General features: G+C 38.8%; 2 protein-coding genes across 3 annotated transcripts; both read right to left on the reverse strand.

Annotated features, from left to right (window-relative positions):
- Nucleotides 1-598: 598 nt before the first annotated feature.
- Nucleotides 599-3,111, reverse strand: LOC110757743 (RNI-like superfamily protein). The gene is made up of 2 exons (XM_021959450.2): nt 2,394-3,111; nt 599-1,955 (listed from the first exon to the last, which is right to left on the reverse strand). Exons 1-2 carry the CDS (start codon nt 2,601-2,603, stop codon nt 726-728), a joined length of 1,440 nt encoding a protein of 479 aa, XP_021815142.1. The 5' UTR covers nt 2,604-3,111; the 3' UTR covers nt 599-725.
- Nucleotides 3,112-4,870: 1,759 nt separating this feature from the next.
- On the reverse strand, nt 4,871-10,962 carry LOC110757707 (nuclear matrix constituent protein 1). Of its 2 annotated transcripts, XM_021959407.2 has the most exons (8): nt 10,508-10,960; nt 10,094-10,303; nt 9,677-9,930; nt 9,032-9,302; nt 8,854-8,937; nt 6,616-8,684; nt 5,439-5,637; nt 4,871-5,339 (listed from the first exon to the last, which is right to left on the reverse strand). In XM_021959407.2, exons 1-8 carry the CDS (start codon nt 10,802-10,804, stop codon nt 5,130-5,132), a joined length of 3,594 nt encoding a protein of 1,197 aa, XP_021815099.2. In that variant the 5' UTR covers nt 10,805-10,960; the 3' UTR covers nt 4,871-5,129. The 2 variants fall into 2 exon arrangements, with proteins under 2 accessions (XP_021815099.2, XP_088102765.1); XM_088246639.1 differs by lacking the exon at nt 4,871-5,339 and having other exon boundaries at nt 5,465-5,632; nt 10,508-10,962.
- Between the last annotated feature and the right edge of the window lie 497 nt (nt 10,963-11,459).

Genomic DNA, 11,459 nt, shown 5'->3' on the forward strand with positions numbered 1-11,459 from the left:
TCTAGAACTAGAACAGAGAGATCCTCCATAATGTGGGCTGAGGGTTAACATTTAATTGTCTGTTGTATTTATGGAACCAACCTAATCATCTTCTGAAAGCACAAGGTCTGCAAAACAAAAGCAAAACGTGCTGCACAGGCTACAAAGTCTAGCCCTGCCATGCCACCGAAGTACAGGCCATGCAGGAGGCTATATTGCTAGGGGCTACAACTCTAAATATTTGTATAATTCACTTTCAATGTATTAAAGTCATAACATTATTGGCATCTTTGCCTCCTTTAAAAAAAAAAAGCAATAAAAGGATCGCACTTACCCATCTTCCAATGAAGTCTTTTCCCACTGCGGGCAAAAATTCCCAGCATGTAAAGTTTGGTTGGGTTGCTCTGTTTAGCAAGAAACCAAAATGAATTCTGCTAGCTGTGTTTTGGTTAGCAACTGGGCCAATCATATCTTCTTGTTTCCTATCGTATAATTGTTATCGAAGTCACATGTACGGCAGAGCTATGTCCCACAAAATTTGACAATAGTTTCACTCAAACCAGAGTTAAACATATCAGCAATTTCTGATGAAATAGAAATATATAAACTAAGCTGTCTGTGAGACCAGAAGTGGAGCTATATATTGAGTTCATGTTAAGAGACAAAAGCAAGAGTTACAAACAAGCAATAAAAATCAAGTTACAAGTGCTTCTAGAGGGGTTATATTCTAGAGTTCTAAAAAGGACCTATAGGAACCAAGTCAATAATACAACTATCATTAACTGGAGAAGCCCACTAAGCCACCAAATCCCATCAATGCCAATGCCATTGCTTGAGAATCCCAAAGAAGTGGTGAAATGGGAATTCTGATTTAAACTACCATCCACCAACTTTGTTTTTGAATTGGGTTCAAGCAATGTGACCTCTTGCTGGCATGGCTTTACCCCGAATGGTACATGGCCTGCTGGCACCAATGCACTCATAAAGCAGAGATTTGGGTTGTTCCAAGCACCAAAACGACTCCCCATTTTATGATAAAACCGCTCAGAAAATTTAATCTCCCCTGTCAGGTTGTTGCCATGTAGGTAGAGTGCACTAAGACAGGGCAAAGTTGCAAGCTTTGGTAAGAGGTTGCCTGTGAGCTTGTTGTCACTTAGACCCAAGAATCTCAATCTCTTTAACTTTGATATCGACTCTGGAATCTCACCAGTTAAGCCTGTGTCAGAGAGCTCCAAAATGACCAAGTTCTGTATGTTCTGCCACTCTAGGCTGTTGAGCTCTCCACCTATAGGGTTGTTGGCCAAGGCTATCTCTTCCAAGGAATGCATTTCTTGAAGTGACTTGCTCAACCCACCTGAAAAATTGTTGTTCCTAAAGTCCAAAAGTGTCAGTTGCTTTAGATTAGCAAGCTCTCCTGACAGCTTCCCTTCCAATTGGTTGTTGCTCAAGTCAAGCTTTAAGAGTGAAGTCAAACTTCCCAGAGTCATTGGCAAAGGCCCAGAGAATGAGTTCCGACTTAAATCAAGGATTAACAGCCGATTCAATTCACCAAAACCATTAGGAATTGGACCTGTAAACCAGTTTCCAGCAAGAACTAGCCGCTTCAATTGGATTAAGTCACCAATATTTGTTGGTAATTCACCTGCTAATCCATTCTCCACTAGTACTAATGATGTGAGCTTTCTAAGGCTGCCAAAGCTACTAGGAATTTGTCCAATGAGACCGGGGTTCGATCGGAACTCTAGTGATTCTAAGCTACTAGCAAGTTTCCACCAGTTGTCTGTGGGGATTGGAACAGGATGTTTGTGGGGTAAGAGGAAGCAATTGAAAAGGGACAAAGATTTTAGGTGCTTCAAATCAAACAGTTGTGGCCTAAATTTTGCACTTGTGGAACAATTAAGCGAGTTGTCATGAATGGGTCCAATATTTAAGGAGGTCACATACCATAGACCATCAAAGAGATCACAAGAAACCCCCTGCAGAAGAAAATGAAAAATCATATCAAACTCAGGAAGCCCAAAACTTCAACTACATACTTATGCTCATTTGATATTTACTGGTGGCTATGTATGAACTATAGCACTAATGTGCAAAAACCAATGCATGAAACAGTAAAGAATATATGTGAAGTTGTGCAAAATACATGTACCATATACAAATTATTGAATTATGTCTTTGAATTTCTTAATTTCTAGTCTTTTGAAGTACTATAAATATATGTTTCCATAGCAAAATTCCAGATAATTTTAATAAGGAATTCTTAATAAACCTTCAATCATGACAGAAAAACTAGGACTTGTTTTAACCTTATGTCAAGTACAAGGAGTAAAAACCAAAAAGGAACATAAAGCTTGTTACTTTGGCATTTGGTGATAAACCAGACAGTACAGAGTGGTGAGGGTAAAAAGTTGTACCTGTATAGGAGTCCACCCACAAGGATCAGGATAGAGGTCTGAGCCATTCCACTGTTTGCCCACAAAGCCTTGTATAGCAGAGTACAGAGCTTCTTGCTCTGTTTTCTCCATTGGAGCCAAATCATCATCTTCTTCTTCAGAGCACGAACCAGCCCAAAAGAACATACAGCTAACCAAAATGACAAGACTGATGGCTGTGTAACCCTTCATGGATGCTAATTTAAAGTCAAGAAAAATAGGAAATTTGACAGAAGAAAAGAAAAAACCAAAGTCAGAAAGCTAGCTTGAGTTGAATTCAAGGAAAAACTCCGGTCACTATATCCCATGAATTCTATCTATGAAATGAAACAAAGCAGAAGACTTTCTTTTGTTTGAACCATGTAGTTTAGGGTAAAAAAAATGCAACAAGAGGAACAGGCCCAAAAGAGAATGAATTAGACAATCATCGATGTGATATGATATTCATGAGAAATGGCAACATGGGTCCCTTTACATATATGGAAAATCAGAAGTGTTTGGGACCCAAGCAGAATGTAAGAAAGATCCAAAGCTACTTGAAAGAAAAAGGGAGAAGGGAAATTGCAGAAGCAGAAGCAAAAAAGCTAAGCTCTCTCTACCTCTTGTGTTTATGGAAAAGCTAAGAAAGTATATACAAGGGCAGAGAGAGAGAGAGAGAGCAAGGACAAAGGATCTAAAGCGCAGTTCTCGAAGAGTACCTAAGTAATAATAATAGCAGTGAAAAATAATTAAGATCAGAAGAGAAGTAAGTAGGAACTTGAAAGTGAAAGCGAAAGGTTGGATATTGCGTTTTGTTAGGCTCTGCTTTCAATCTCGTGATAGTCTTATCAATCATTAATTAACAACTTTTAATTCAATGATATTTCCTTTTATCATCATTATGCTCATTAAAGATGTCTACTTTATAGACAGTTAAAGAGTTTGGTAGTTAGAATTAAAAAAAAAAGAGTTTGGTAGTTGGAGGGGGGGTTGTTAAGATTGAGATTAGTTATGGTAAAAGGGGATAAGGGTTTTATTTAGGGTTTGCAGTGGTGATTGTGATAGGGGGATAGGGGACCATTTGCTCATGCAAAACAAAGGAGGTGCATGTAAATACATGCAAGACAAAAAGTTGGGTTTTTATCACTCCCTGCATGGCTGTTCTCTAGGGCTGAGATTTCTGGCTTTTGGGTTAATGAGTGTCTTCTGAAACATGGAGGAAAGAGACAAAACAGCATTGAGTCTCTAAAAAGGATGGGGCAAACTGTATGGCTCCAAATGGGCTTTTAGGAACAGGCTTCAAGTTATATACTGTGCTGTTATGGCATATCTTGGATTGGAACCATAGTTTTACCAATTGTTCCACCTATTTTCCTTTCCTAATGACCAAAAGAAAGAAAACAAATTCCTTCCTTTTCATTAGTGTATATTTGTAGACACTAAAATTATAACCCTGCTTGGAAAGTTAACTCACATATCAACAGAATTTGGACAACAGTAATAATCCAGTGCGAAATCCTCTGTTTCTCTATATCTTATACAGTTATACCCACTGGATGAGAAAAAAGAAAAAAGAGGTCAATAAGCAGCTGTGAATGCGTAAATAATGGTACTTTGGAGCTTTTTTCACTTTTTTTTTTGTAACTTCTGGGTTGCAGGTACTTTGGAGCTTTTGATGGAAGGACCACAGTGTCTCAGGCATAGCCCACCCTCTACTTAATTGTTTGGGTTGTTGGCAGACCTAGCATAGCCTGATAAGTCATTTTCTTCACAAGCTTTTCTTTCTATAGAGGTCCCCGTTACGTTATTGTAGGTGTGTTTAAGAGAGAGAAACTGTAGAACAGTAGAAAGATAGTTTGTGTGTTTTATTATTTTTTAAAATATATAAGTGATAGATTCATGTAAATCTATGGAGAGAGGAATTCGAACTTAAGTGCAAAAGGGAAAACTCACTATCCTGACCAACTGATCTAACTTTACGTCTCATCTTTGGATTAATCTCATTGAATTTGATTCCATAGTTAATTTACTCAATCATTTGATGTCAATTTATCATTAATAGACCCGTTTAGTGACTCGGCTATTTAACTTGAGTTTTCACTCGGCTATTTAACTTGAGTTTTCATTCGGTAAACTTATAAATCACCAATCTAGCATGACTATAATCCAGCATAATTATTTCAATTGAATTGCTCTGTGGTGAATTTATAATCGTTATCACTAAATCTTCATCAAATTGGACATCAATCTAAGTTCTAACATTGTAACTTTATAAGTCCTCGCCAATAGGTTCCCACTACAGTGGTGGTGGATTCCCCCTCCCCCCTATGGCACCCGGGGTTTAGGGTTTCTTTCATGTAATGTAAACAAAAAAACACTTTGCAAGTCCTTGATCCAAATCTTATCCAGTTTCTCACACCGAACGGGCTTAAAGTGGGACGAACATAAAAGAGCATACGCACGGGCAATAGATTGAAAACTGTATCAAAATCGCACCATCAATTATACTCACATAATACAAATTAGCAGGTACAACAGCTGGTAACAATATCTTCAGCCATGTCCTGGACATAAACATCTTCTGTCCCACAACCGAGAAAAAAGAAGAGAAAAAGAATCGCCATATTTTCACGGAACTACAAGGCAAATAAGGTGACAACAAAAAATGCTTGGAAATCCTGCCAACTGAAGCTAGTCATTACAGAGTTTAAAATGATGTTGAAAGCGTATTTTTGCTCATCATGTTGTAAGGAAATTCCAAATCTTCTTTCTTATTGACGCCTGCCCAGGACGTTCCTCATCATCGTAATCATCGTCGCTCTCACCAACTGTGTTGTTGCCACTACCAGACTCTGGTGTACCATTATCTTCCCCACTCAACTCTGTATTTTCAACTGTTTTTGCTGCATCGGCAGCATTACCATCAACAATGTCTTCTGGTGTGCTAAACTGTAGCACAACAAACATAAGTTACAAGGCCTTCTTCAGATGATTTCAGATAAAACCGTTACAAATAAGAAGAAACCATAAAGGTAAGGAGGGCCTTACCCTCACTACTCGCTCCTGTGAGAATTCCACACTTTTTGAAGTTGTGACCTGCATCAACTGTGCAGTTTGCCCAGTCTCACCAGCCATCCCCAATGATGAAACAGATTCCGGATTTGGTTCTGCACCACCACCTCCAGCTTCTTCCTTCCTTCTCTTTTTCAGGTCAGCCACAGCCGGTACTGCTGTGACTGAGCCTGCACTGATCAATGTTCATAGAAAACTTTAGAATAATCAAACATTCTGTCATATGGTACATTACAGCATATAAAATGTCAACACATCACACAAGATCAAATTTTACTTACTTTGGACCGTTTATGCCATACCAGGTCACATGTAAAACTGTACAAATCATGTCTTCCACAAAGATATTTCAGTAGTTTAATAAATGACAATCAAAGTTTTATCCATGTTTAACATTTCATCTTCATTTAATTCTTTCTATGTTTAAATCTTCTCAAATTATGATTGAAAAGACCCCAATTATCAGAAAAAACCAAATCTATTTTCCACACCATTAACAATTTAGAAACAAGCTTATTTATTAACAATAAACCTAGTGATTTTTTTTGCTCCAGTACCAATAATTTCAGAATGATGGTTACATGTCATTCCAGGACCAACTGAATATGGTCAAGATGTAATTTGGCCTGGACAACATGGTGTATAGCTGGTACAATTAGTTATTCTGGGATCTAACGAACATTTTATTTATATATTAGCTAAGAAGACCTAGACAAATAAAGTGGTTGGTAATCCATAACAAAAACAGGCCCCCTTATACAGGTCAAAAAATAGATATTCGTAAACCCTAAAAGAAAAAAGAAACAAATGGATTACCATGATAGGACTAAGCAAAAATTCGACATGTCAAATCTGGACTTGGTGTAAAACCAATAATCCAAAAACTTAAAAATTGATTAGAAAGAAGGGTCCAACCATTTATATAAACATAATACTGAAAGCAAAAGGATATACCAAGAGATCAACCAGAATACATAAACCAATCCGGAATGTGTCTATATAGATATAGTGTATATTATACACAGTAGAGATACCACATCCTCAACCCAAGTTTGGTCCAAATATTATGATCATGCCACAGAAACTGCAAACACTATTTTGTAATTTACTTCCAGATTAGCTGCCACTTTCATACAGACATTAAGGAACTTACGTCTTGCGATGTCTGAGATTATATCGCTGCTCTCCAGGTGCTTGCACAGAGGAAGCAATAGATTGTCGCCTCTTCCTGCGCCCACCAGCTGTTGTGACACTACCAGAACGCCCTTCGCTATCACAATCATCCTGCTCACTTTCTGTAATCCTAGAGCTCTGAGCACGCCTTCGTTTCCTTCCAATGCTACTATTCGCTTTCTCAGCAAAACTGGAATCACCCCGACTTTCCTCATGAATGTTACTACTATCATTTGGCAGCATACTTGCATTTGATGGTTCTTCCAGAGTATCTCGTAGAAAAATCTTCGCCTCTTCAACCGTTGCCTTCACTGTGCGTGTTCTTGACAGTCTGGACTTGCGTCCCCGACCTGGTTTACGCTGATAACTCTTTAGCTCTGATTGCTCAGAATCATCTGGAACATCTGGAACCTTACTGTCAATGAAGCTATGATCATCAATTGATGGAGCATACCCATCATCCACTTCTTTAGTAGTGTTATCAGATGGTAGTGGTTGAGAAATTGCGTCATTAGGCATCCTAAAAGATGGCTCAGGCTCATCTTCATGACCGCTGTGCCCTGTTGCTCCCTCATTAACCTGCATAGTTGATAGTGGTGGCAATTCCGTAGACACTGCATCAGTAATATGCTCCATTTTTTTAATTGGAGATACTTTAGAAACCATTGACTTGCATTTGCGGAGCAAAGATGTTCCCCATCCTGATTCTGGGTATTCCAAATCAGGAGCAGATAAATCAGCCTGAGAGTTCTTTAAAAATTCGTCACTGTGCCTCGGCAGAGAAACAGCCTCAACATGGTACATTCCAGGTACTTGGAGATCAGAAAGTACAAACTCCCTTGTCATTTCTCCACAGTCCTTGCAACTTTTAATCTTCTCAACAAAAGCAAGGAAGCGACCTCTTTCCTCAATAAGCTGTTCCCTCTGGTGCTTGATCTTCTTGCTAAGCATAGCAAGCTGATCAATGTCTTTGCGCATTTCAAGTTGGTTTACTTCCACCTGTTTCTTGTTCAGTGCAAGCTCTTCCCTTTCCTTTTCCATTCTATGCTTTTCAGATCTTAATTCTTCGCTTTTCTTTTCAGCAACTTCCTTCAAGTAATTGATATTAGTATATTCTCTATCCTTCTCCTCGTCAAATGCTCTCTCCATTTCCTGCAGGTGTTTCTCCATTTCCTGCTGCCTATTCTGCATATCAACCTCAAGATCTCTTTTTCGAGACTCAAAATCTTGCACCATTTGACTATGCTGAAATTGGGCCTTTTCAGCTATGGCAAACTGCTCATTCCTCATCTTAGCCGCAAATGATTCTTTCTCTAGATTGAGATTGTCCAGCTCCCTCTTTATGTAATCTTGCATTGCATGTTTCTCTTCTTTCAACCTTTCTTCTTCTGTGCCTTGTAATTTTTCCAATTTTTCTTTCTCTTCAACAATTTTCTCTAGCTCTCTGCTAATTTCAGCTTTTCTCTCATCCAAATTTTCCCACTCTTCCTCAAACTTTTCCGTCTGCTGCTTCAAATCTTCAGCTTCCTTCGAAAGTAACTCATTCTGAAGTCTATATGTCTTTATTTCCTTCTGCAGTTCTGACTGCAAACGGAGGTGTTCTGACCTCTCTTCCTGAGTAATTACCAGCTTCTCTCTCTCTTCACGAATTTGCAGCTCCAGTTGAACATTTTCATCCTTTATCTTCTGAATTTCATCTTTAAGATTCTGAAAACTCTCTAAATCAGCAAGTACTTGTTGCCTTTCCACCTCTAACATTTCCTCATTAACTTTGATGGCTTTCTCGTTCTCCTTCAAATTTTTTGACTTTGTTTCAAGTTCCTTATTTTTCTCCTTCAGCCTCTCTGATTTCTCATGCAAAGCTTGCTCTTGCTTTAACAACTTTTCTTCCCTGTGGTTGATTTCCAATTCCTTCTGTTCCACCACATCTACCTTGCCACTCAGTTCCTTGTCAAGAGATTTCCTCCTTTCTTCCATTTCCAACTCGAGCTCCTGCATTTTCGCATTGAAAAGGGCCCTTTGCTTGTCAAGCACCTGTTCAATATCCGCCTGTAACAAACCATAGATATACAAGGTGTCAGACTTCTAGACAAATTGTATAAAAATATACATTCAAGCCCTTCTAAACCACAAAATTGCACCACATCAATTTTTGCACTCCAATTTCTTTTTCTGTTCATTTCCTTTGAGACTTAAAAGCAAAGGAGTTGGGACTCACATTTTCTCGTGAACTTAGTTTTTCCTCCAATTCATGCAGTTCCTTCTCCTTCAACTCCAAGATCTTTCCCACAGAATCAGCTTCCTGCGACCAGATAAACATAACAGGAGAGTAATGAACAAAACCGCAATTGTACTTGTTGAGAAAAAGAAAAAACTCATCTAGACAAAAGACGCACCTTTTCCTTTGATACTAAGTCAGCTAGCCGTTTATTCACATCAGCTTTCTTTTCTTTCAGTATAGTGTTTGAAAGTTCAATTTTCCTTTGCACCTCATCAAGCTCTTTCTCCTTTTGCTTCATTATTAAATCATTTTCATTTGCTTTTTCCTCTTTCTCATTCAGAATTCTCCGAAGCTTGCATAGCCTCTCTTCCCCTTCTTGTAGCTTCCTCTCCCATTCTTGCAAGTCTTCCCTTTCTTTGTAAAAAGTTTTCTTATGTGCCTCTCTCCTGATAAAGAACAAGTCAGGTTTAATTTTAAAAGTCAAAAGCTCCAAAATGAAATTAAATAGTATGATTGGTAACACAATGATTCTCAAAAAAACAAAAATAAAAAATAAAAACATAGACCATAATGATTGCAAGCATAGTGCACACTCTGTATTAACATATACGGAATGAGTGCCTGAAATAAATTTAATTGAGACGGTGTAAACTGACTAACTCATAAGTGACAAGATGTCTCACATTCAACAAAAGGGCAGAGCAACTATATATGTTAGGAACGTCATATCCTAAATGCTAGTATTGTGGGCATAAAGCACAGCTATATATGTTAGGAACGTTCATATCCAAAATGCAAGTATCATGGGCATAATGCATACTCTGCACTTAAGGAAAGGTGCTCCCTTTGAAGCACACTTTCACGTGCCTCCACCTCTTGCAATCTCATCTCCAACTCTGTACTCTTTCTGTTGACCTCAGCAATGTTAGCTTCAGCAGCAAGAAACTTTGCATCTGTCTCCAAAGATTTTTCTTCAATTCCGACAACTAATGAATTTGCATCAGCCAACTTTGCCTCAGACTTGAGCTTTATTTGGGTGTGCTCCTCATGCATTTCACGCAAAGCTTTCTCCAGCTGGAGTGAATGAACACATCCATATCAATAATTCTAACCCAAACAAAAAATTGCATACAAATTGACTAACAAGAAGTGGCAAGAAAGTGCATCTTGACACACAAGTACCATAAAAGTCCAGTAAATTGAAGATATAAAATTGTATAAGTGCATCTTGACATACCTCGGCTACACACTGCTTCTCAGCAACCAATACTTTCCTCAAATTCTCTTCCCGCTTCTCAACTTCAGATATTGAAATTAAGTGTGCAGACTGTTCTCTTTTAAGAATCTCCTGAGTTTCAGCCAAAGCTTCCCCCAATTCTTCATGCTTTAAAGCCCACTCTTTCTTCTCAATCAGGAGAAGCCCCATGTTATACTGGTAATCATAAAGCTGCCCAACAACAAATACTTCGTGAGATATAAGAAAGCTAAAAAATTTGCTAAAATATAAAAATTTAGTGCAAGACTTGTTTTGTACTGGTAATCAAAAAGGCACGCATACTGCCCACAATCTTGCAAAGGATTTTTAAAAACACATTATCAAAATAACCCAGTGAGTATAACCGAATTAACCAAACAAAAGCTTGTGGCTAACCTCTTTTTGCAGCTTAGAGACCTTGTCGGCGAGCGCTTGGCGGTCCTTGCGCTCCATAGCCGCCTCGTTTAGCAATCCAACCTCCTTAAACCTCCTCCAATCGTCCATATCGCCCGTGTCAAAATCCGGAGTCGTTTTGGGTCCACTTTCGCTCAGCAAACCCAATGGCGGCGGCGGACCATCCACAAACGCCACCGCTTTACCCTTCCCAGCGTTCCTAGGGTTCGAAACGACGGTGCCGCTCCTCGGCGTCAGTGATTGGGCATTTAACGCCTTCCTCTGGGGCGTGAACATCATTATTGTCACGACAAAACCCTAATTCCGTTCCCAAAATACTCGCGGAATTGGGTTCATACAAGGATAAAATATTGCAGACTAAAAATTGTGGATTTGGTTAGAAGTTTAGAACCCTTTGTTGAAGACGAAGAGGAAAGAAAAGAGGCGTGTTTGGGAGATAACGGGAAGAAAACACGACGTTACTTTTATGCGGCTTCAGATCCTGTATGAACGGTCTGGATCTAAAACTGATGACGCTCCGTTTTAAATTTTAAGGGTATTTCTGTCATTGCGATTTTAATTTGAAATTAATCCCATCGCTATATGGAAAACAACTTCTAGAAACGTTTTTAACTGTAGATGTCTTTGAATTTTGACTGGAGTTGCAATTGGGTCTCCAAACATATTTTTGAGGCAATTACATCCGTTAACTCGACAAATAGTTCCAATCGGGTTCTTCATCCATCATCGACCCCAACAGCCCCACCTCCATCTTCAAAGCCTTCTCCACCGCCCACAAAACTGCAATCCTGGTTATGAGAGTGAGTTTTTCAAATACAAAAGCCATTCAAGCCATGACTTTAATGAACTCCAAGTTTTTCAATCCCGAAGACCAAGTTCAAACTTAAGTTCATCATCCTCTTCAAATAGACAAAGACCGAGAAAAGCCCGGGAT

This window comes from Prunus avium, chromosome 1, assembly GCF_965620075.1.
Source record: "Prunus avium chromosome 1, drPruAviu1.hap1.1, whole genome shotgun sequence".
Lineage (NCBI taxonomy): Eukaryota > Viridiplantae > Streptophyta > Magnoliopsida > Rosales > Rosaceae > Prunus > Prunus avium.

Coding starts and splice junctions, on each gene's coding strand:
- LOC110757743 (XM_021959450.2), bottom strand. CDS start 2,603: ATGAAGGGTTACACAGCCATCAGTCTTGTCATTTTGGTTAGCTGTATG. Junction 1,956..2,393: donor GTGGGTGGACTCCTATACAG/GTACAACTTTTT, acceptor TTTCTTCTGCAG/GGGGTTTCTTGTGATCTCTT.
- LOC110757707 (XM_021959407.2), bottom strand. CDS start 10,804: ATGATGTTCACGCCCCAGAGGAAGGCGTTAAATGCCCAATCACTGACG. Junction 10,304..10,507: donor TCTCTAAGCTGCAAAAAGAG/GTTAGCCACAAG, acceptor GTTGTTGGGCAG/CTTTATGATTACCAGTATAA. Junction 5,340..5,438: donor CACAGGAGCGAGTAGTGAGG/GTAAGGCCCTCC, acceptor GTTGTGCTACAG/TTTAGCACACCAGAAGACAT.